Source organism: Anopheles ziemanni, chromosome 2 (assembly GCF_943734765.1).
Source record: "Anopheles ziemanni chromosome 2, idAnoZiCoDA_A2_x.2, whole genome shotgun sequence".
NCBI classification, from domain to species: domain Eukaryota; kingdom Metazoa; phylum Arthropoda; class Insecta; order Diptera; family Culicidae; genus Anopheles; species Anopheles ziemanni.
Genome location: NC_080705.1, coordinates 7,497,312 through 7,523,278, shown reverse-complemented (window position 1 = coordinate 7,523,278; position 25,967 = coordinate 7,497,312). Strand labels below are relative to the sequence as shown.

The window sequence follows — 25,967 nt, the reverse complement described above, 5'->3', positions numbered from 1 at the left end:
GAAATAGTGGAAGCCAAGCTCGACCCGAAACCGGAGCCTAGGTCGTTGTTCCGGTGGCTTACTTTCACTTTTCACTGTAACAATACATAAAGCGCCGGTGCAAATTTGATGCCGGCAGTTACATAAAACCGGGGGGCGAATAAATAGCGTGCAGACTTTTCCATCATCTAGAAAGGCTTCCATAATTTTGCTGGGTGGGTTTTCCAACCCTTCCGATAGATCGTTGGAAAGACGTCTCCAATTTACCCTTTTATTTTGTTTGTTGTTTTTTTGTTGCCGACAACAAGCGAATTAATCTACGTAGAAATAATAATTCTTGTTCAATTTCCACCAAAAGACACACACACACTCCGAAGCGTATATGTTATGGGAGAAGTTTCCTCTGTTTCATCATCATCGATAACAAGCAGCTGCGGTAGCGGATTTTTGGGACGACTTTTTTTCCGGCTGCAGTGGAAAAAATGGGAAAAAAGGATATCTGGTGTCCAATACCCTAAAGCTCGACGAGACAAACCGCCCATCGGAGCACGGTTCCCTGGGAAACTGGTCCATTTTCCATACGTACGCTGCTACTCTAGATAGTCTCGATAGGAAGGTCAGCTCGTCGTCCTTATTCCGGTTCGCTCGCCGTTTGTAGCTGAACCATTCTTTTTCCTCAAAAAAACAAAGCCGAGTGATACAAAATGTCAGCGAAAATTCATATTGAATATAGAACAGGCATGGGTGGTGAAAAACAAAACACGGGGAGGGTACGCAGGCTGGCTGTACACAGCAATCCATTGCGTCGACATTGTTGGCGGCCAGCGATGGCGATGGTGATCGACTCAAAGGGTCTACAAACTTCATCCACTTTTTTCCGTGCCGTTCATTCGCGTTGCCGGTGGAAAGATCTATACGAGATGAGGCCATTTTCCTCCCACAATATTTTCATCATCGTTCGCCATGTGAAAGCAGCCCAGCCTGGTTTGCGTCGGAAGGGGGAGAATGCGTTGGGAGCAACACAATTCGCGTGTTGTTTTTCCCAACGAACGTGCAAAGCTCGATCCTTGGCATGCCTGGTAGTACAACAACCACAACTACTACTACTACAACTACTATTACTACTACTACGGTTAGCGTTTCAGTTTTCCTCTGCGTGGAATGTTAAAAGCAACGGTTGTATCTCCATCGCTTCGAGTTTTCCCCATTTCCCACCAGTGCAATGTGGGGGAAGACAAAAAAAAAACGATGAGGAAATACGGAAACCCTTTTGGCCGGAACCGTTGTTTGTCTTCCTCGTGGAAATTATGGGCGAGGAAGCAAAGGTAGGGGAGGTGTACAATATTCAAACGGGCCCCCCGCCTTCCCTGTTTCACTCCGAGCACACCCGCTTGTCGAGCTGAAGTAAAAACTTTCAGCTTGCGTCTGAAGCGCTGTACCAACAGTCGGCGTTCGGTAGCATTAGCCGGGAAAATACCCCCGGCCCTAGTCAAACTCTAAACTATGTCCATGATATTTTCCACCCGCGCTTCGTTCGTGTGTACCCTCTACCATCCCAGGTCCTTTCCTTTCTTCAAACTTCGAATCCGCTTCTTGTGGAAAACCCACCACCACCTTCACCACCACCATCGCAGGCAATGTGATATTTGCTTTGATGTGGAAATTTATCGAATATCATTTTCCCGAAACGCTGCGAGGCTCAATATTCTCCATTCGGCTTATTTGCGCTACTACTACGGGTGTGTGAGAGATCCCCAAACCCTTTCGTGCCCACGCTGCAAGCCCCCCGCATTTGGGGCTTCGAGTTTGAGGTGAGCTGAAACGCATTTTCCGTTTTGCCTAACCGATGCGACTTTACTCGTACTGTATTAAGCCTAGTTGTGGTAGGGAAGGAATAAATATAAGCTTAAAGAGGAGAAGAAAAAAAGCCTTACGAAGACCACAATCCACTCGAGGTTTTTCGTTCGAACGAGGCCTGGTGGATGGGGGGAAGGGATGTCCCTCGGTGAGGTGGATAATGAACGGGTTATTTTGTTGTCTTGCAATCGTAAGAATGATTTCGATAGATACGTTTCTGGTTTTTTAACCTTCCAAAACATTTCAATTGAGTGATGTTTGTGTTTTGTTTTTGATGTTTGTTTCTTTATTTTTAGAAGTTTATGTCTATTTTCAATTGGTTGATGGAAGATTTTCCATCGATTTTCACACATAGCACATCACTTAACAGACTTTTTATTTCGTTTAAAAGATATAAATTGGGTTTGAAATATTCACTTTCTTGCTAGAGAAATGTGTTTTTCTTTGTGCGATAAAGATTCTAGAATCTAGATCTTTTTTAAAATGTTTATGTGCCAATGTTCCGTTAGAGGGAAAACAATTATCCAAAGAAAATCGACATTTGTTCCGTCTTAGTGTCTCTCGAAAACTTTTGTCGAAATTTGTTGTGTAGCTTTAGATGAATGTAGTCCTCACATTCGTTGACGACTCTTTTTCTAGTCGAGAAAGCTCAGAGTTTAATTTGCTAAATTGAATTCAAGTCTTTCCGCAACAGACCGGGAAAACCCACGGTACGGCGTGGAAAAGCACACCGCATGCTACGAATGTGACGGCATAGCAGTCGTACGAACCGGTGGAAAGCCTTTTTTCCCAACACAATCCATCAGCCACTTCACTTCGCTTCATCAAGAACACAACCTAACACACACACACACATACCCACATGCGTACACAAATGTTCTCCCTGATGGCAACCTGCCCTCCCTCGGAATAGTGTTTGGCATAATTTTCTAATTTTTGCTCTAAATCCTCTCCACCACGCCTGCCACTTCCACGGATCGTTACCGCGCGGTGTCGATGTAGAATTCGTCCTTGCCTTCCTATAATTCCTCCCGTTGGTCCCTTCCTCAAACATCATCAACATCATCATCATCATGTTCGTCAGCTTGGGGAGCATCAACCATCATGCTGCTGATGATGATGCTGATGCTGATGCGGTGCCGGACCTGGAATGTGTTTTCCCGAAGAGCGATCGCTGATGTCGTCGTGCATGTCACTGTTTTCATTTAGGGCCCGACAGTTTTCCAACCGCCGGGTGGAAAAGTAAAAAAAAGCAAACAAAATTGTGAAGCCAGCAAACTTTTCTAAATGATAAACTTTTCCCCTTTCCCTTTGTCCCTGGCGTACGCTGGCGTCCACTAAACCTGGTGGGGCTATCTGGTATCTCTCTTTCCCTTTTCACTTAGTAAACTCTATCTTGCCTTTTTCTACACTGGTTTAGCGCTCCGCTTGTGTGTCCCTCTTTTTGTTATTCTTGGGTAGCTTGTGATGGCTGTAAATTTGGAGCCTTGTTTTTATTCCGAAGGCCCAAGCCCAACTTCACCACCAGGCGGAGGCTGCTGTACGTAGTTTTTCGGTGTTTGCACTTGCCTATCGTGCATCCTTCCCCTTGGCCGTGGTTTTGTCGCGCATCCGTGTACGTTACTTTCGATTCGGTGTAGCGTCCATGGGTTCCATGATATTTCCACCGAATTCATTCCCGTGGCGGAGCGGAATGTCGGGCGGTTTTTGGCGGGGAAATTCATTGAGCCTTCCATCCGCTTTTGCGTTCTACTTTTCGTAGTGGGTTTATTTTTTACCGAGCTGTTTGCAGCAGCGTACACCGTCTGTGTGCCAATTTTCAGTTTTTCTTCTCCTCAGAACCTTCGGAAGGAAAGAGCGTGTTTCTACTTGGTCCGGTCTACATTCTGTACCTTCATCACATCGTGCAGACTCGAAGGATGCGCAAGATAGGCTCGGATGATGTGGAAGAGGTTTTTCATTTTGCTCTATTTTTCATCCACCACACGCACCACCATCTCGGGGGAGGAGGCTCTCGGGGTAGTTTGTTGGCAAGAAATAAATTAGTTAAGTTTTTTTTTCGCCCTCGCAGTTGAGCCATCGCTCCAAACGGAACGACTCTCCGCAGGAAGTCGACGATGTATGCGGTACGCTGTTTGACTGGGTTCTTTGGGCTTTTTCTCCCAGTGTGTGCGTCGGTGTTTTGCACGGCTTCGTCTTATTTGCACCCGAAACAACTATTGCCGGGAAAATCAGCCCTTTCCGACGGACCTTGTTCCTTCTTGGGTAAAAACCTCGGGCCCACGTTATCATGAGAAGCCTCGTCGTTCTTTTGCACCGTCATACGCATTTTCCTCCGATAGCAAGCACTCGCACGACGGTGTATGAATAATGAATGCCAGCACATAGAACGGGTTAATGAAATAGGTTGAAAATGGAACGCCGGATACAGAGGATCCCGATGTCCTTTTTCCACATTATTCTGATGTATACGGTAGATGATAAACTAACGACGTTGTGTGTCAGTTTCAAAAACGTGTACCTCAAATTCATCTGCATAATGACTTGTAATGTAAGTGGTGGTTAGTTTATTTGGTAGTTTTTCGACCACGAATGGTACTCGTTTTATCAGCAAATTTTAGAAAAAACAAAACGCTAACAAATAATCCTTTTTCTTCCCTGGTTCGATAATCCTTTCTATGCATCTCCCCCTTCGATCGGGCCCGTGTGTATCGGACGGCTAATCTTTGATAGTTTAATTTCATCAATCGCTCGGCTTATCGTACGAAACCACTGCCATTCTATTTAACGCACGCATTTTCACCTAATCCTGGCGAATGCATTTTCCCCCCCACACGCGTAGTGCGGCAACCCATTAGCACCGGGTTCACTGATCCTCCAGCATCCAATTCATCCAATTGTGGGGGGCTTTTCGCATCCGCAATGGTGCAGGGAAATCGTAGCGGCTTTATGCGCTCACATGTCCCAGCACATTCAGCAAAATAGGGAATTAATCCTTTAGCCAGCGGACTGATTGCGGACGTTGGGCGAGGAAAAACCCCTGCCCTCGGTTCGCAATCGAATCAATCTACCACCATCATCATCCGTCCAATTCGGCTCATTTGTTTGTTGGGAACGCGGGCTTTTCCGGGTAATCGCGGTGGAAGCGGCCTGAACCGGAAGTTATGTTTTCCCTGTGCTCCGTCGTCAAGTCCGTGTTGGATTTTGACGCTCGTGTTGTTGTGCGTAGAGTTAGCATATTTCCCGCATTGCTGCTGCTGGTGGAAATTCGTAGTGTTTTGTGTTCGCTTTGTTCTATCGCTTGCTTTAGCATCTCGGATTGAAGCGATGCTTGATGATGATATTCGATGGAGAAACTTATTTTCCCTTTTCTTCCTGCGTCCCTGGATTTTTCCAATGCTGCAGCCGATATGGTTGCCTGTAATACTTCAAAACTCATCGGCATTGCTGCAGAAGAGCTCGTTGGAAGCAGCTTTGCGGGAGACTCGGGCCCAATGTTGTGCCATTTGGCGAAAATAGACGAGAGCGTCGTGCGGGCGGGTATAGGTACTGCAATAAGTTTCCACCCAGTTGGGCCTTGGAAAGCAATTTTCTATCTACGGCAGGAAACGGGGTCCAAAAACTTTTGGGCCGTTCCTCATTCGGGCGTCCTTGTCATTACCGAGTCCGAGCGATAGAACATCACGTGAAACTATTACTTACGGAAAAGGGAAAAAGGGAAGCATGGCGATCTCTCTTCGTTGCAGACCAAGATTGATAAGACAATGTGGCGGGGGATGCGAACGGGAAAAACACGACGCTCGTAGCTCATTTCCACCGGAATGTAGCTTCGTTCTTGAGACTGGAAAGCACCGTACTTTCTGCTGGTGTGCTTTCCACCGTCTTCACGTCGATTTTTCCCTGACATCAGCCTTATCTTTTGCAGTATTTTCTCCGCCATGGAACCATTTAGGGCGCAACGTAGGCAAAGAAGATCAAGGGGGAGTTATTGGTCCATCGTGTTGAAAAGTTTTTTGCCTGTTCATGAACTTCCTTTTCCCTTTTGCCATAAGCCTAAACGAGTGAAAAATAAATAAATGTGCCAGCATTCGGGGGGGAAGAAAAAAATGTCTACCGCCACCCACCTCCCTTTGGCGCTTTCATTCTCCCATGCTGTCGGCCTCAAACGGGTGTGTTCTAGTATTTAGAAAATGAAACCTGATAACAGCCGAACCGGCTTTCGGTTCTGTACAGGAATCCTTACCAATGATGATGTATGCTTGCGAACGGCTGCAATCACGGAAGATCTCTTCTCGTTTGGGAGGAAAAAAAAGGAAAAAAAAACCGAAGGGAAGGCAAGCGGAGATGCGTATAAAGTGGTGCGGGGGTTGGGATGGGAGGGAAATTGAATCAAAGGGAAGCAGCTCCAAACCAATTGAGCAGACGGGGAATTTTCTGGCCATGTCCTTCGATTGTCGAGAGCAGGAGGGAAAACATCCACGAACACACACCACCTCCGGAAAAGTCTTCGCCCGGTCGTGTTCGTTTTGTTTTCCGCCAGGCGGCGGTATCAGCGTATTTCCATCCAATTTGTGTGCTCCAGCACCAGACGGAGCTGTCGTGACGGTATGAGGTGACGTCGTCGAGCCTACCACCACCGGGGACTTGGGCAAAGCAAATTCATCTCCTCGCCACGCGGCAAAAATTGCGTATGTGTCAAATGGTCCAAAAAGGTACCGGGCGGCTAACGGACGGAGCCAAACGCAGCGATCGTCGTTTTTATTTGCTTTTGGGGCAGGCATTTTGGACATTGCGTTTTTTTGTTTTCATTTTTGGCCAGCATTTCCTTCTCGAGGTACGATAAAAAATAAAACGCTGGAAAACGCTGTTCAATAACCGGAAGTGAAACGGATGGAGAGGGTCGGAAAAATTATGGTGAAAACTGTGAGGAGTTTCACTACGTCACCGTATGTACAGCTTGGTTTGTTTGTGTGCGCTCCGGTTCGATCTAATTCGGAATTGAACGACGGATGTGCCGCTAGGATGCGTCCATCAATACGTCCATCGGTCGTCCTTCTGCGTCCTTCCGGTGGATGGTTTCTGTTTTATTTTACTTTTTCATCTTCACTCACCTGCCTTCGTGGTGGTGGTGGTTGAAAAATCGAACGCTGGCGGAGGGGGGAAACGGTTTTTAGAATTGATATATTTTTTTTCGTCGACTACGAATGTTGTGAGTTATCGAAGACCAAAATCCTACCAATGTGTGCCGGTCGCTCCGTTGGGAAATATTAATCGAAGAGAAAGAAGGGGCCGAACAGTGGAGGATCGATCCCCATTCCCGTTCGTACGCACCGAGTTCCAATAGTCGTTTGCTGGAAGGAAATGCTTCCGTAGCCTTCGCATCCCTATATTCTTTTATTTACGTTCATCATGACGGCCCCGGCCCCGAAATGACGCTCGCTACCGTCTAGCGCGCTGCCAAATGAACGTCGTCCTTTTTCCGTACCGTTTTTAGGCGTGGGTTGGATGATGGAATTGGAACGGCTTCACTCGAAACGAGAAAACACCGGCCGACGACGACAACGACAACGACGACGATGTTTGACTTTACAATTGACAGTGATACGCAACGGGGGTTGTTTTTTTCTCCTCATCTCTCTCTCTATCTCTCCCTCACAGACGCTATACGCATTTCCCAACGCTAGGCGGACTTTTGGAGGACTTTTGGTTTGTTCTTTGCGCACTCTCCACCAGGGATTTTGATTGGTCAAGTCTTGTTGTTCTTCCTTGTGTCACTCACCCGGAAACCTGGGACGAAAACATCGGACCAACGCTAGTGTTTGGTTGATGAGAAAACGAAGAAAAAAAGATGAATTTAAAGGGAACATGGCGGTGGTGAGGAAGGAACAGGAAAATCGTTAATGAGTGGAGGGAAACTAGAAAGGAAATCGTAGTACTTTCCCGCTGTTGCCGGCAGCTACAGGCCGCGCTTTCATCAGAGATTTATTCCGACCAAATGCGCTTACACTTCTCATTGCGCTTTCAGGTTTTTAATTAAACAACGAAACAGTTCGTTTCTCTTGTTCGATACTAATGTTCTTTCTTTTTTCTCTTCTTTTTTATTTTAGGTAAGAACGTTGTCCGACTAACAGAACACTTTCTTCATGATGGGTATCTGGTAACTATATTTAAACAACGTGCCGGACGTTACCAATGTCTTCAGAGGATTTTTAAAAGACCGTGAATACTGCTAAAAGTTTAATTTCGACCGCTTTTTTTTGTTCCAGTTATTGAAGACCAAAGAGTACAAGAATGAAACAGTTGTCTTAATCGTTCGTCGGTCATTAATATGTATTTGACTATTATTAGATTGCATGACCGACAGATGCCTCAATTCCCACCAAAAAAACCTGATGCGTTCACATGCTCGTCTTGACTTTTTTTTATCGAACGCTGCTATCCTTCGAACCCTCGGCTGCTTATCGTTGGACGTATGACTTGATTTCGTTCGGAAACGGTGACTTGTTGTGCTTTTGTGGAAGGGCCTTTCGATTTCCACCCATATGATTTTCCGTCCAAAATTGGCCGCGCCACATCGCAGGAGGGGTAGAAAAGGTGTGAGCCTTCGGGGGGTGTCGGGGTCGAGCCCTTAACCAGAAAAGAAACACACACGCACACACATGTGGTCCTTTCCCTCCCTCCCCCCCAGACAATGTGCCTCGGAAGGAGGGTGGCGTGAAAGCCGTCGTTCTCCGGCGTCTCGAGGATTCCGATAAAGCCGTCTTCATTATTCCAAACAAACACGCATAAAAATTCTTCAACTTCCCGGACCTGCTCAAGCCGTAATAAAAACCCGGCGCGCGCGAGTGTGAGCGGGAAATACCGTCGACGCAAATAAAATGTGTCGGGCGGGTGCGGCTGGCTGGCGAGGCCCATTTCGGGTCGATGGCTGCCGTCTCCGACGCAGCTGAGAGGACGATTCGACCCATAAAAGCGTCCGGGATGTGGTGTGTGAACTGTTGTGGCGTGGTGTGCTGTGAACGGGGGGAGAACAAGAAAGAAGAGAAAATTCCGTAAGTTGCTACCAGCCACCTCCACTCCATCTTCCACGCCAACCCGCGCCCGCCTGCCGGCGTTCTCCTTTAGTATGTCCTAATATTTTCTTCCCTTTTTTATGTGGGGTATGTTATTGTGCTTCCTCGATTGGCCGGAAGGAAAATTCGATACCCTCTCTCCCTACGAGACACACTCTCCACACCCGGGCCGCGGGTGGAAATCTCACCGAATGGGTGCGGGGTGCTCGTGAAAATAAGGAAAACATAAAATGTGAATAAAACGATACAATTTCTCCAGCATCATGGATGGAGGAAGGTTGGGCGTATGAGGTGTCTGTGGCGTAGCAGTATAGTACTGCCGTTGCCTTCCAGTACACGCGCTTGGTTGGTGGTTTTGGGTGTGAAAGGAAAAACCAGGAAAACGAGGCTTTACGATGTCTCGCTGGCTGTTACTTTCCTCACTTCACCGAAGGACGGGGGGACGTTTCGTTGTGGAGTATTTTTTTTTGCTTCCTCCTTGCCTACTATCACGGCACTAGGCTGCGATGGCGCGCTAAGTGAAGATATTTATAAACATATGTTTCTCCTTCTTAGCCGCCAGACGAGGGTTTCGATGGAGGCGAAGGTATTGTTTGCTATTCATCGATTTGACGGCATTAAAGGTGTGCCGTCGTCGATTGAAGGTAGGTGGTAGGTGCGTGTGTGTGGGAGACAGGGATGCCGGGTGTAAAAACGAAACCCAAACAAACGTAAAGTGTTGTGATTGTGTGGTGTTCCAAGTGTTCTGCTTGCAAGGATCACTTCCGAAACAACTCTATTCGGTTGACTAACCCAAAGACACACACACACACACACACACACATATTCCCCATGCTTACGCTCAAGCTATCGTCATCTTATTGATAGTATCTTGGGTTTGGGCGTATCAATGAGATCCTACAACGTTTCCATTAGTACCCCAAACCAACTTGGTCGATCTACAATCGGCCACATTTTCAATGGATTCACGAAAAAAATGTACAGAATTTGTCTTCTATTTTCTCGCGAGAGGATTAATGGGAGGTATTATTAAAGAGAATCGACTGTTTGGGGTTTGATTATAAACCACACCATAAGAATAGGTTTGGGAAAAAGGCGATCGAGCTTAGGCATGTCATTTACGGGGGGGACGCTTTGACTTTTACACAGATTTAAAGCTCCAATTTATGAAAATGCCTACCATGTTTATATTGAATTATGTATTATGGATATATAGTTTATTTTGCAAATGATTATAATCTATCCTTTCACAGATATAGATAGTGATTTCCTTCTACCAGACCTTTCTTTTTAGATTGTTGTTTAAGTGAAAGTTTGCTGCAAGAAATGCTCACTCCAGAAGCGGAAACAAACATCCTTGAACGATGAATGGGAAAACTACATTCCGCTAGTGAAAGTATTACGCTAAAAAAAAAAACGAAAAATCATATCGCGCATCCTCGATCATGATGATGATAGAGCATTTCCCTTTTGCTCGCTTGTTTCAGCCACGACGCAGGAAGCTGGAAGCCCTCTGCTTGTGTGTCGTGCTTTATTATGCTCCTTTGTACTGGTTGTCCTCCAACGAAGGGTTAGATTTCATGCGTGCGCCTGTTTACATTGTTCGCTTCCGAAACGTTCCGATGACGCGAGGCTGGCCTGAACTGCAAGCGATGGTTTGGTTCCATGTTGCTCAAAAACAGTTTTGCTTGATATTTATTTCGATTTATATTCATTTTCCATTTTCATGGAAATGTATGTATTCGGAATTTATCTTCTTCCGTCCGCTGCTTCTTTCTTCCCCACCAGGCGTTCGCGCGTTCTTTTGGTTTTGTTTTTTGCTTTCTTCCGTACCATGCTTACCCTCGTTGTTATCCTAGCTTCGGTCTGGGGTTTGCTTGTTTTTTTTTTGCTGCCAACGTTTTGTTATTGGCCCCCCATTGTAGACGAGGAGAAACCGATGGAATCCATTTGCCTCCGTGATGCGTTGCCTCGTTTGAGATCCTTTCATTACAAAAAGGATGTACCAAAAAAAGAGCCAACTTCAGGATACGCGTGTTGGTACCAACTTCCCTTTCAGAGTAGAACGCAAACCCGACGTAGAGGGTAGTTCTTCATTCCCGGTAGAGAGTAGTTCCATCATTGCGCATTTCTGAAGAGTGCGGTTATGTAGAGCCCGTGTGTGCTGGGAGATGCGTTCGAGATGCGGTCCTTGTGCCATTCGATGGCGGACCCGTATGTCCTTGCTTGCCTACCACGTGCGTGATGCTTTTCCGATTGAAGCAAGCAAACAACGGAGTGGCAAAAAAAAAATGAAACACACATCTACCCTCGGTGTTAAGCTCTCCCCCGGGGGCTCGGAATTGTCGGATAGTATCTCTTTTTTTCCCCCGGGGCGCGCACACCGATGCGCTTGATTTGATTTTGAATTCAATCGGGCTATGCTTCCGCAGTTCCGCAGGAAAAGAGTTGTCTCTTGTTCTTCCCCGGGACCCTTCCCGCGCTTCTTTCCGTTCCCTTCGTCGAGGCATTGGCGCCGTACTTCGGATTCCAGCGCGGTTGTTGGCTAACCCTGCCGAGCTCCAAATGTACTCGTCTCCCTTTTTTCTGTTTCATCAATCGGTTTATGCTGGTTTCACTTTTCATTCCGATAGTGTGCACGCGGAACGAAAGGAAAAGATAGGGCGAGTGTCCGGCAGCTGCGTGTGAGCCGCCTGTGTCCTGCAAACCCATTAGTCCTCTGAATCGAACATCGATCTCGTGTGCATTGCCCGCCCGCAACATCCTCCCTGCTCCGTTGGCCAATAAGCCACTCGGTCGAAACCATCAGCTAAATGAATCCTAGTTTTCCGCCATAACCGGGGGCTTACTTTTCGGATGGTGAGAGTCTTGTGGCTTCGCTCCACACTAGTGTGTGCGGCGCCATACATCAACCGGGTCTGACATTATTGAAAATGGCCAATATTGGCTCATCGCATTGCCGTGGCCGGCCGGTAATGGATGCCTGCTTTCGTTCCGGGAGGCAAACGTCATTTTGCCGTCATTTCATTTTTCCTTTTTTCAACAAACGGATCGCTGCACTCTGTCTGTTACCAATTTCTTCCCCCCTTTGGTTGCAACGCATGGAAAATGGAAAGTCATATCAAACCACCCCCGATAGGAAAAGGAGGCAAACTCAAAAAAAAAAACCCCCGATAGGGGAGGACAAGCGAGTGCGAGAGGTGAACAAATTGAAATTGATGACTATTTGTAAAATGCTAATTTCATGTATATTGCCCCTATCTGTCATTCATTTGATCGAGCTCTTTTGCTACCGTTATCCATTTCGGACATCCTTTTTACTCCAAATGTCCATCGGTCGTGGTCAGTAGAGGGTTTTCCTCGCTTTTTTTTCCTCCGTTGTGAGTGTTTTCCAATTCAATTTCCTATGCAAACAGGAACGCTGCTTTCCGATATGCATGTCGAATGGATTGGGGCGGAAAAGTTTTTAGTTTTAGTTTCTTCGATGTGAACACTTCTATCTTTTCTCACTGTTTTTCTTACCTTTTTCTGCACTTTCTCTCCGATAGTTCATACATTTGCTTTACTTCGAACATTCAAACTTATCTGAAAACTGACTTTCCTCTTCTTTTGACTGGATGAAACGGAGACGATCGATTTCCTGCAGTGACCACACCGACATCTGCATCGTTTTTCTATTGATCTTCCATTCCCCAGGACATTTCTGGTCCTCCATTTGATTCTCTGATTTGCTTGCTACCCGAATGTGAAACGCGAAAGCGTTCTGCATATTTTCCCGACAAAAGTTTTCCCCTTCCGCCGCCGCCAGTCTTCGCACTCATGCGGGTTTGCTCTCGTGTGTTTAATGAATATTGATTTATAGGCACTTCCATTTCCGAACGCTCTGATATTCGTCGCTGTGTCACTTTCCGTGCTTCCTTTTGTTTCCCCTTCCGCTTCCATCGGTGCGCGCATAACGGATACAGTTGACGATGTTCCGCCATCCCATCAATTGGGGGCCAAACATTATCTGCGCACTGTAGCAACCGATCCGGAACAGAGGCGCGGGGGAGGAGGGGAGGATTCTACCTGAAGGATTGAAATTGATTTAAAGTTTTAGTTTTTTTTTTTACTTCTCCTGCTGCTTTGATGGATTCTTTCACGTCTTTTCCATTCCCATCACGATGGTTGCCATTAAAAGCTGCTTCTCTCTCCAGTATTAGAGAAAAAAGAAATTGAAAATATGGATACATCCTGTTCAGACTCTTGTTCTTCACAACGGAGAAAAAGGCTCCCACTTTCACGGTCATGCCTAGCCAAATCTGGTTATCCTTTCCGAATTGTTGTGCAACGCGCCTCTTCGTCATCGCTTGGACACTGATTTGAATTTCAATTTTCGTCCGTATGATCGAACGGGGATGGGATCTATTTGCGTTCGTTATGAGTAAGGTGATTTTTACTTTTATTTTACCCTGTGCTGCATTCATCTTCACGTTGCGTCGCGAATGCGTTTGATTTTGAACCGACCGCGTGAACGTGCAAATGTTCGGGGATCAGTTTCCGATTGTCACATTTGCTTGTTCACGGAAGGACAAAAAACATGTGTGCGCCACAGGGTGTGTTGTACGTGTGTGTTTGCTCATGTGTTCTACCGTTTCGGTCGATCGGCGGTGAAGGCTGACAAAACTAACCGATTAAAGGGAGGAAAATGGAGAGAAGAGAAAAAAGCACGCCGTGTAAATAGTGGTTGGCCTGTGGAAAGAAAATTAATCAACGTTTGCTTACTCGGACCTGGACTGGGTAATAGAAGATCAATATCGTTTCATTAGTTTACTCGCGATGGACGGGCGTAACAAATGTCTTGCCGTTTGTGCACCGTGTGCTCCTCGCATGTTTCGCCATTAGTAGTGACAGGTCGTTTGAATTGATTTTCTATGTTTCACTTACTCGCGCTAGGGAAATTTAAATTATGATGGACGTGTTTGTTATTCATTCTCGCAATTTGTCATTCATTCTATTTCGTCCTTATTACTAAAATTATAGTAATGAATCAAACATCTTGTTAAAGAATCAAATTTTCAACTCTTTCCCCTTTAAATGATTTTTTGTTTAGTGAATCAATATCCATTAGATAAATGCAACATTTTATTGATACAAAGTAGGGATAGTCTATCCGTGTTTGAAAACACCCCCTACAGGTTACACACACCCGGTCCGCGATCCTCATGGGAAATCTCTCATATTAAAAGGGGGTAGTTTGTGGTGCTGCTTCATCAACATCATCATCATCATCATTGGCATCATCGCGCCGGGCTAATTAAGTCGTAGCCTAGGGACTCCGGTTCTCTGTTTGGTCGGCTGATTTGCCTGCTTATACATCCATCAGTTCGGTAAACAGAAAATGTATGTTTGTGTGTGTTGTAGTGGGGAAAAGTTGCTTCTGTATCATTGTCCTTGCTTCCAGTGCTATATGTGCGCTGTTCCGGCTCGGTTTGCATCGCAAACGGTGTGGTGTGTCGTTTTTTTGAATTGCGAAGAACTTGGAGCTGGTGACATTATGCGGAATGGAGGTTTTTTTTTGTGTTTTGCATTCGACATTCGAACTTTTTTATTTCTTTCTCAAAGCACCTGTACGGTGCAAAATCGAATGAATGTGAGGCTTGCCCGTTTGGCCGATAGGGTTCGAATAACTCTTCCCCGTTCTGCCGGGAAACTTCCGCTCGGGGAAACGAAAACAGACCACCAGAATTCGTTCGCCACGACAACAAACGAAGTGAACGGAAAAATCGAAGCGCTCCGTTTGTGTTTGGCAGGGTGCGTATTGTGTGTCCTAAAGGGGAGAAGAAAAAAAAACAGGGCCTCCCTCTAGATCCAGGGAGCGCTTTTTCTGTAGTTCGCCAATTTTTCCATATCTCGCTCTCCTCGACCGGGACCGCTTATTGTTGGACAACATGCACGACGACGACGACGACGACGCCCGCCGTTGGTGAGTTGTGACTGGACTTCCGCTTCTCGGCCCGGATATACTTGCCCAAAGGGGGGGATGCCGAACGCCCACGCTTCTACTCCAGACAATTGGAGTACGGGTTGGAAAATACGATTTAGAGTGTAGGACTCAGCGATGCATGAAAATCTGCTTGAGAAGCGCCACTACCCGACGAGGTATCGGCCGATGGATGCTTGTTTCCTTCCTCGCCGGGCCTAACCGGATCGGAACGCCGCGATTGGATACCATTCCGTTTTTTTTTTTTTCAAAACTTGGATCTTTGTTGTTTGTGTCCTGCGTTCGTTTCGTTCCTCTCAAAGTATTGGCATGGTGGCGTCGTCCGTTATTCTGTGGCCAAATTCTTGCCACCGGAAGGGGCCCTCTCTGCAGAACGAACGGATTGTCCCCCTCCGAGGTTGCTGGTTTGGGTGTGTAGGTGTGTGTGGTCTGCTCGATGATTTGTTCGAGCGAGCTTGAACCTCCTGACCAAACGGAATCGGTTCGTATATTCCGGAATCTATCTCTCCCTTTGCGTTCACCAGAAGTCGACGTGCGCTATTTTGTGAAATATTTATCATTGTTTCCCCGGCAAAAGGGACCCACTCTGGTTGGGAGGTGTGGGCGAAACGGACCAACAGCTTGGCGGTCGGTGATCGATAGGTTTCGTCTCCCCGGGAAGGGGTCAAACATTTTCCTCAGTTCGCTGACTCCGGCTTGCGTACCGTATAACCGTACGCATCGCATATCGCAATCAGCCAGTTTGGTTGGGAAGGGTTCGTCTGAAAAAGGGTTTTAAAAAATGGTCTTTGGAGTATGCAGAAAAAAAACATCGCCGGACTGGCGATTTCGATTGTGTGCTTGCGACCCGCTGTGCGCGTACGGGGGTTTGCTTTTGTTTTTTCCACCAAGCCTTTGCGGACAGGATTTGAAGCATACGTCAATCAATTTGCTCAATCAGCGAACGGGCGGCTCACAATGTCCCTGGCTTGGAGCAGCAGGAGTTTCGGTTCGGTTTAAAAAAGTAAATTAAAACTTTAATCCGATGTTGACGGAGCATTATTTTATGGAACTGTTCGTTTGGGGAACGCGACGCGACTGCCGGTACGATTGAAACATTTTTATTTTTAATATTTCCATTGCCTTGGGGCGGGAGAAGGAGGGTATAATGGAAATTTTATTCATTGAGCTAATCAGATTAGTTCGAGCCGAATGGATTCTGATCCTGGTAGGGCTTCTGGTGAATTGTGAGCATTCATATGAGCTAAATCGATTAAAAATAAAATTTAAAAAATATACATTTCGAGGCACTCAAGTCTTTCTTTTAATCATTTTTGCTGAGTGTCTCGTGCATGATCCTTCAAGAACATTTGTTTAAAGTGGAACACTTGGTTGACAAGGGAGACAATGGTGAAGAGATTTAAATGCCTCCCATCCGGATGTGTCTTCTTGAAAAAAAAACCCCCGGAAGAATCCACCTCAGACACAAACACGTTACGCTGTCTGTAATGAGAGTGAAAACAAAACTCATAAATCCATCCCTTGGGCTCAGAACGCGCGCGCTTCGAAGTGACCTTGACGAACCGTGAGGGGAAGGGAGGCTGGTCGTCTTCAGCCGGTCGGGTGGGGGAGAGAGGGTTCGGTTTTGTCTCCCGAGGCTCAGTCGCTTTTCGCTGAGATGTAGATGATGAAACAAGATGGATGGCTGGCCATGGGCGGCGGGCGGGTTGGGTGTGGCTTCTCCAAACAATGATGACGAAACCTTTTCCCACCTTTGCCGACCCGGCTTATCGAACGTTCCGTCACTCAGTCGCGAGCGGTGGCGGCGGTGGCGGCGTCGGCGGTTCCTGGAAGGGCAGGTCCTTTTCGCCGTAAACGGCGTGCGTCTACCGTGCGTCTGGCAAAAGGTCGAACCCGAAGCGCACCCATTCCGCCCGGAAGGAGTTCAAGGGAAAGTCGTCGGAGCAAATACCGCGTCTGGCGGGGGCGGGAAGAAGAAAACGGGAGCGAAACGGGGTGAAGTGGTGAAAAAAATACGGAGAAACAAAACCGCGCGGGAAGGATAATAAAATAAAAACATAAAAGCACAAGCACCACTCGCGCGCCCAAATGGAGGCGCCCAATACTTGGTGGGTGGGTTTCGGTTATTTTCCTTCCCACTTCCTACGTGTGTGGGTGTGTTTGTACGTGTGTTTGCGCCCCATCGTGTACGTTTGTTTACTGCCGCAGCATAATGGGAGCATAATAGGGCGAGTGAGTGGAGTGATGTGGGGTGAGAACATTCCAGCGAGGAGCAACATTTTGGAAGGGAAGGAAGGCAGACGACGACCGACGACGACAGGCGACGACGACTAAGGATCATATCCATCTTATTTCCGTTTCTTCTCCCCATGTCCTTTTTCCTGGGGGATGGATGCTTTATGCTCATAACCTTGGCCCGGGAGGCTGAAGTGTCTGATGAAAATAAGGCGACGGGAACCGAAGGAGGAAACGATTATTGTCGTTAAAGCCGAATTTGGCGACCCTCTTAACCTGATGGCATTATTCTTCCGCTCCTCGAGCGGTGTATACTTCTGTTTTCAATGCTGTTTTTTTTTATTTCCCCCATTTCAACTGGTTTCAGTGTGTCTTGCCGTCGGTACCGAATACATTTTTCCGTGTGAAGGTCGAAAGACAGCATGTACCCGGCTCAATTGACATTCGCAAAGGGAAAGAAAATCGTATAAATGTCGCTCCGTTTTTCGTCGGCCAAACGCAAAGAGGACTTTATGCTCCCCCAACACACGTCCCCCAAGTGCCGACCGTCTACCGTCGACGACCTTTCGACCCACTGACACCGAAAAACTTCCGTCGTGGTTGTTGTGTTGTTGTTTTCCACGACCGCATGTGAAGTTCGTGTAAGTAAATTAATCAAACAATACCCAATTCTTTGCCGCTGGCGTCCGGGCGTTCGGGGTTACTTTCCCCGGAACTCGGTGGGGTTTTTCGTGGTTTTATTATCTTTTCCCCGTTGACATGCCGCGGATGAATGAAATTAATGAGGAAACTCCATGAGATGCGACGCGCCAGAAAAGGAAATGGGACGATAACCAATAAACACGCCGTTTGTAATGGTGTGCGCGTTGTGTTTCTGTGGTCAGTTACCGCAAGGGTAAGAAAAATTAGGATGCATGAAAAAAAAATGGAATCCAGACGAATTTTTGTGGAAAACCTTTCCTGGGTTTCGAGCAAAACCCGACAATTTTTTTTACCGGCAATATTTTTATCTTTTTCGCTCGCGTGAACAAGGAAAAGGTGTCAACGGGACACCCTCCATCCGGAGGTTTAATGTAAGATTGCTCTAGAAAAAAAGAACAAAAGATATCGAATAGATCTGCGTCAGAGAAAGCAACAAAGATGAAGGATTCTGTTGATAACAAAAAAAAATTATACTCACTCCCAATTCAACCCCCCGACTTTATTGTTACTGCTGCTGGCTAGGGAAAATGGGAAAGTAAGAAATGGAAATCATCCGCGTCGCTAAAGTTATGACGAAGGAAAGGGTTCTTCCTATATATTTATGCTCGGCTTTTTATGTGCGTTTGTGTGTGTGTGTATTTTGTTTCGGGTTTGTTGTCTGTCGTGCGCTTTTCTTTTGAGCTTTCCACCACGACGCTACGTGTTGCCGAAAGAGCGGGGCATCAATTTTATGAACAAAACTGACCTGCCCTTACGTCGGGTTCCGGCGTGGTTCGAGTCTGTCTGTTGGAGGTTATGGGTTTGGGGTGTTATTTTTTGGCTCCTTTCTTTTTTACCCACTCAAACGTGTTGTGTGAGGGATTGGAGGGAGGTAAAAGGACACGGTCCTCGTGTGGAGGTCGTGGAAAGTGTGAACAGATTGAGACGCGATTAGCGGGATGATGGCGTAATTTGCTTTCGGAAAAAAAGAATCCCAGCGCTAGGAGTAATGATAATGAAGTATCGAATGAGACACGGTTTATGAAGTAAGAAAACTAGGGAGAGAGAGCCTAAAAGATTCAGTTAATCACGTAATAAGTTTTTGATTGACTTGTAAGGAAAATCATGTTCTTATTTATTGTGTTAGTAATACAAATCACACAAAACAAATTACGGCAAGTGGCACCGATATGAAGAGGAATTATTAAACATGTTGAAGTTTGAAACGTAGCTTTGAATTCAGTTAAACAAACACTCGTTGATATATTTTTGTAAATTCCCATTGTAACATTCTATTGCAATGGATTTCTAAGAACGTCCACGAGCATGCAATCTTGGCTTGATCCCTCCCGTCTTAGGCGTCGGATTTAGTGACCTACTTTTTACCCTGATTTCTTGCAGTATTGCGACGTCTTCGACTCGGAAGCTCGGAAAGAACCCGAACTCGGCCCCAATCTCTTTCGGGCGGGATGAATGAAGCAACGCAGTAAAAAATGTTCTTCTCGTCTAGCCGGACGAAAGGGGGGGGGGGGGGGGAGGGGGGGGGAGAGGGGCATGATGTGCATGCACCCGCAAACCCTGCAGTGCATTACGCAGGCCACTTTCGTTCACACACGTTCTCATGCCGTTTAATGTTGCGCCATACCGAAATGTGCATTTGTGTCGCGCACACAACGCAACCCAACCCATCCGTTTGCCGGATTGGAGACGGCCGGGCCGGGAGGGGACGATAGGGACGCAAACATAAAACCATGCTCCCCAAAAAGACGCGTCGGTTCTACAGCTGACAAATGTACAAACACACACGCGTGTGCGTCCGAGGCTGGGGCCATGTTTTCTTTCCCCCCTTAATGCGCTTTGAACGTTGAGTGTTAATGTTTAACTGCGAGTGCGTGCGTGCGTGCGTGCGTGCGTGCGAGGGGGCCAACGGTTCGTTTGGCCATCTTACCATCAACGCAAGGGCGTAAATGGGAGCGAAGCGTGTGCAAGCATTAAACCCGTAGGCGCATCTTTAGCGTGACACAGTTTTTGTTTTCTTGTCGGTTTTTTCGAGTAGAGTAAATTGTCGCCATCGTAAAGATGTACGCAACGAATGCACGAGCGAATGCGCAGCTTGCTCGCCCGAAATGCAACGCAAGGGTCATTAAATTGGGGCAAAGCTTACTTGGTTGCGTGTCGGAATGGGGTAATTGCATGGTGGGATGCAAGAGAATATTTAAATTGTACAATTTTTGTAAAACAGTAATTTAAAAAAGAAAATGTTCGACCTATGTCTGCGATACGGTGTCATACAAAATTATTATAACAACTATAAAGTATTAAACAATTGTAGAAAAATTACGAAAATTATGAAAAAATATCGTCAATGCATACAAAAAAAACCTTCGAGCAAAGAACTAACCCTCACTGATTGGCTGAGACACGGGATGTTCTTTTCTGGGACACACGCACAAGACGACGCTGGGCAATGTGCGTGACCTACTTTCGGTCATTTTCGGGAGTCGGCTTCTCGGTGCAGCAATAGCAAACGATCCGTTGACGCCACGCACTGCACTGCTGCCCCTCGCCGACGAGCCCCTTCGGCCGCAGCATATCGGCGTTGCGTTGCCTTTTCCCCGGGTCGTAATCTCGCATCGCTCGGGGAAGATGTTGCGCATTTGGTGTGGAGTGTTTGCAGTCGCACTCGCATCGGTTGGCGGACTCTGTTTTTTAATTTCTGTTCAATATTTTCCCTCTTTTTTTTCTCTTCCCCTTGGTGGAACTCACCAAAACAAACCCCCGTGAGTGGTTTGGTATTGGTATGCTTTGCTTCCTTTCCCCCGAAAACGGGAGGGTGGAGAATTTTGGGGGTTGGAAAGGAGGTGTGTTTAACAAGTTGCATCAATTTCACCAACGCCTCGCTTGCGTGCATCGGTTCACAATGTAAACACGCGTATGTTAGGAGAGTTGTTTTTTTTTTTGTTAACGATCGTCCAAGATTGTTTTTAATCTTTTTCTTCACGGCTTCAAGTTGGGTGTTTCGCAGAACGCGTTCTCAATGTGACGCAAATCGGGACGGACTTTTACAACTGTTTGATGTAGAGAGGCAAGGTTGGGAAGAAGGAAGTTTTAACGATGCACTTGCAGTGGAAAAGTCTATAAATGCATCCGACAGTAGATGATGCAATGCTTGTTTCTCTTACGGTTCGGTTCGGGGTATGGTTTCGATTTTGTTTTATAAGTTGCTGAATATTTTATTTAAGTTAAATTAAGTAGTGTAAGATTTCTTTATAATCAAAATCTAACGCATTTGAAATTCCGAATCAGAATGAAATCAAACATCTTTCACATTATCTTCCTGTCCATTAGATCTTACTTCACTCTTTGCAACATTGTCTTCTTATCAAACGATGTTGCTCGCCCTCTCCTCTCTGTGATTTTTTTCCAAATCAACTGGTAACCACCAGCACCACATCCGGTCTTTAGCATTAGCCTTGACTGTTCAAAAACCTCTGGTGAATAAAATTTCACAAAAAAAACTCCACTTTCTACGGCGAACGAACGGTTTTGCGAACCGCGGAACGAGAAGAAGATCTACTTATGCTAAGCGGCAGCATGATGCTGTAAACATCAACATCGGAGAGGCAACAGGACGAATTACCAAATGTGTGTCGCCCATAGATCAGAAGGAATGGGAATCAAAAATGTATAGAAGAAGATATAATACTGGAACATACTTAACTGCCGAGTATAGTGTAGAATGTCGAAGTAAAAATGCCACCCAAACTAGAAGGATTTGCCATCGCTAGAAATGTAGAGAAAAAGATACCCTCTTGGAGACATGATGACTCACCACAGCGTGTGCGGGAAGTGCGATCTTTAGGAAGTGAAGTTTATGTTGCGCCGTTTTTTTTCAAATTTTCATTTTATTGCAACCGTATGGTTCACACATTCTATCAACCGCACACGTGGTGGACGTTTCTGTGCCGGAAATGAATCTTTCGCTGTCGCACTTCTTCGGTGAAGCAGTGCAAAGAAAACAGGAAAAATATATGCTGCCTTTAGGGTTTGAGTTCCAGCAGGCGCCACATCGCATATTTGAGCAAATAAGCGTCGGTTTACGGAGGGTCCATGTTTATCAGTTTCACAAACAAACACACACACACACTCGGGCTGGTTTGAATTGCCCGCTGCAACGGAGCCAGTTGACGGTGCTGTTGATGATGTTGATGATGATGTCATAGCCCCTATCGCATTGGGGGGCGCTCAATTTCAAGGTCTTCCAATGGTGGAGGAATTTTGGGTTGCCCCCCTGCCCGCGGAACAAGCAGCGCGCACCCAAGCGGGAGGAAAGAGGAGGTTCAAAAAAAAGTGTAAGAATTAGGTCGGAAATCGGGTGCATTCTACCACTACGCCATCAATAACTGTTGCTTCCCTCGGCCCCTCGAAAAAAAAAAACGACGTTGTTCGCGCGTGAAACCATTATCAAACGGTGGTGGTGCAGTGCATTAGAGATTTTTTTGGTCTTCTTTCGGGTGGAGCTGCCTTCTGGCCAGTCTTATTTATAGTACAATGTTGGAGCAGATTTCGTTCTCTTCCTCCCGGTGGTGCGCTATGCGCGGTCTCCCAAGCCAAGATGATGTTGCCGGCTGCTGGGAAGGTTGTTTTCGCTCTTCTTTCGTGGAACCACAACATTAAACCATGCAACAATCTTGTATCGAGCGCGTCCTCGAGTCGCATTTGCTGCTGCGTGTGGTCAATGGATGCGCGTGTTGTGGTTGGGTTGTAAAACTTCGCAGAACGCACGATAGAGCACTATCGAGGGTGTGAGGGTGTGTTTGTGTGTGTGTGTATGTGATTAGACACACTCAAAAATAGGTCAATCAGTCAGCCTGGCCCCGGGATGTTTGGGTCGGGAAGACCAGGGGTCGGATTGGGTGTGAATTTCCCTTCTTTTTCGCTCCCACTGCAATGCAAGCTGTTTGTAGGGGAAAACTAAGAAAAAAGGGAGCGCTAAAAGAAACACATGTGCCGGGTATCGCAACGATGGTCATGTTGCAGCTGTAATAAATTTCTTTCTCCCCCCACCCTAGAAGTTGACTTCATTATTTTCCAGATGCTTTCGAAATGACTAAGTTGAAGTATATGTATAAGGTTTTGACATAACATTTTGTCCAGTGCATACTAAACTGTTACTAATGTGACACATCGTCATCTTCTCATCCCCTTTCGTAGGAACGGTATTCAATGCACACAAGGTCATCCTGGCGGCATGCTCGAAAAACTTTGCCGACCTGTTCGAACGGGCCCCGGTCGGCACGGGACAGATCTGCGTGATGCTGGAGGCCACCTCCGCCGATAACATGCACGCCCTGCTCGAGTTCATGTACAAGGGCGAGGTGCACGTATCGCAGAAAGCGCTGGAAAGCTTTCTCAAAGCGGCCGAGAACCTGCAGGTAAGTCAATGGTGTTCTATATTCCACGGTCGGAAAAGAGGAGATAGATAAATGTAATGTTCTCGCTCGCCGCAGGTTAAGGGTCTCACCACGGAACATGGCCGTTTCGCGAGTGCCAACGCCGGTCAGCCATCGCAATCGCCGTTCCACAATCCACCGAACGATCTGCCATCGCCCGCCACCCGACGACAGCAGCGTAACAGCCTGTCGTCCTCGCTGGAGTCGATCAACCGACCGGTCAAGCGGGAAAGCGACAGTGTGGTGGGCAGTGCGAGCTGTGGAGGTAACGGGGCGAACAGTAGCGTGGGCAGTGGAGGCGTCGGAAGTGCATCGGATCGGGGCAGCAGTGGAGGCGGTGCGGGCGTCGGAAGCGGACGTGGTGGAAGCGATCGCAATGAGGGCGCTGGAAGTGGCGCTGCCGGAGGAGGTGGTGGTAGTGCAGGAGGTGGTGCCGGCGGTGGTGGTAGTGATGGTGGGGGAGGTAGTGGCGGAGGAAGTACACCGGCCTCTAGCTTCTCACCGTACCTGCAACCAGCGGCCTACATGCCACCGTATGACAGGAAACGACCGCTGCGAAGTCCGTTCTACGAACACCAGGAAGCGACACGGGACAGTGTGCTGCGGGACGGCAAGGCGAGCGCAGGCAATGGCAGCCCGGTGAGTGGCAGCAAAAACTATCGACCGTCCAGCAGCGGCTCCTCGGCAACCCCCACGGAAGCGGATACCATACACACGGATCGGGATTCACCTCAACAGTCGAAGTAAGTTTGGGAAGTCACACACACGTGATATCGAACGTGCGATGAACGCTTTCGTTTCCGGTTTTCCCTCCTTAGTCGCTATGAAAATCACAGTCCCAGCACAACCCACCATGGCCACGGAAATGGACCGGTATCGTCGAACACAATGGACCGGGACGAACGCAACGATCACAACGGCTCAATTGCGGACAAAGTCAAGCACGAATGTCGAGAGGGAAATGAGGTAAGACAACTGCTTTCCCTTCATCGAACTTGTGACTAAACTGAGCTCGATTTTCAGGCTGGTGCGGAAGATTTACGAGTAAAGTTGGAAATGCGACCCATCCAGTCTCCGCTGAGGTCTTCGGCGCCGTCCACCCCAACGACACCGGTCGGTTTTATCAACGTGAAAGGTGGTCTGGAAGGATCGATACCGTCGGTCGACATGCTGGGAATGATCAGTGCACCGCGGGAAACGACGGGAGATGGTAGGTCATCAGGCGCTCGCGGGTCTCCCAGGGTCACGGATAAGAGTGCACTGATTGAAGGCATCGTTTACGTTCCAGGCAAGAAGCTCCAGTGTCCACTGTGCGACCGGCAGTACGGCTACGAGACGAACCTGCGCGCCCACATCCGCCAGCGGCATCAGGGCATCCGCGTGCCATGCCCGTACTGCAGTCGGACGTTCACCCGCAACAACACCGTCCGGAGGCATATCGCCCGGGAGCACAAGCAGCAGACGGCGTTCCTGCCGAGCCAGCTGCACAGCTAAGCGGGTGCTCGGGTCCGGGAGCCGTCGTCGTAGTCACCGAACTTGATGCCCTCCTTCCACTCCACCGCACAGCGAAGTCCGACACCGCAGCCGCAGCGCGCGGGTGGACCCGTTTGTTGGTCCGTTGTTGTTCCTATAATTCATAAGCGATAATAATTGTTGCACCAATTCGTCGTGTGTAGTAGCCATACCGCCGCAGAGCCCTTTTTTCTTTGAAGGCCATCCAAAGAGAGATACACTGATACACGCAACTACTACGAGCCAGCCAACCAGCCGCCAGCGAGCCTACATCGACCAGCTATTACATCAAACATCAACAGCTGCACTTATGGTACAATCCCCAGACGCTGGGAAATTCGAACATAATTTTCTCTAAGAAAAGGTAGGCATGGGGGTGGTAATGGGAGCACAGTGGAAAACGCCATAAACTGTGCGACCCGTAAGGAATCGCCGCAGCGAAAAATAGAAGAAGGTGGGATCGCAGGGATTGCTTCTTCCTAGAGAGTACGGTTGGCAGAATGAAGTGACACCACGATTTCAAGTGGTGGACAGTAGCAACTAGTTGCGCTGGGTTGTATTTACGTACGTTCTACGTAATCCACCCGATTTCCACCTGCAATTGAAAATGGATTGATAAACGATCTGATTACAATGAATATTCTTGAACTTTTACAGGCCTAACGTACTGTTAGTCTGATATTTCCTCCTGGATGGACTTCTTTCCTTCCTGGATGGACTTCTGTTAGCGAGAAAATTATGGATAGATGCATACACGCACATGTTCACTATTAATTATCTAAATTATATTTTTTCTCTATCATCATTCTTTACCTCTTCCCTCACCACACTATCTTACTATTTCGAAACGTATCCCCCCCTTTCATTGAACTCATAATAAAAACAAACAATATTCAAGCAACTGCGAATGAAATAGCGAAAAGAAAGCTTTCCAGCGCCTACGAATGGAAACATCGACAGACAGCACGTACAAGACTTGTAGCAATGACGAACACTGGACGGTTCTTTGTAACAGGACACGCTCATCGCGACGCGCAGTACCTGCCACGAGTTGCTCTTTGCGATCGTAAAATACGATTCAAAGGAGCGACGGGTGGCCTTTGACTTTCGAGGGTCGGACGGTTCGATTCGCCCGTCAGCGTTTGTTTCGACCGGCCCGACGCCTTCGGAGTCGATCAAGCATGAAAACTATAA

At 47.2% G+C, this 25,967-nt stretch overlaps 1 protein-coding gene across 1 annotated transcript in view; it reads left to right on the top strand.

Annotated features, from left to right (window-relative positions):
* Nucleotides 1–25,421, top strand: part of LOC131294217 (zinc finger protein chinmo) — a 31,082-nt gene extending 5,661 nt beyond the window's left edge. The window contains exons 2-6 of the mRNA XM_058322299.1: nucleotides 23,023–23,243; nucleotides 23,319–24,004; nucleotides 24,080–24,227; nucleotides 24,285–24,471; nucleotides 24,550–25,421. Coding sequence (XP_058178282.1) covers nucleotides 23,023–23,243; nucleotides 23,319–24,004; nucleotides 24,080–24,227; nucleotides 24,285–24,471; nucleotides 24,550–24,755 — 1,448 coding nt within the window. The 3' untranslated portion in view covers nucleotides 24,756–25,421. The remainder of the gene's footprint in view (nucleotides 1–23,022; nucleotides 23,244–23,318; nucleotides 24,005–24,079; nucleotides 24,228–24,284; nucleotides 24,472–24,549) is intronic.
* Nucleotides 25,422–25,967: the final 546 nt, after the last annotated feature.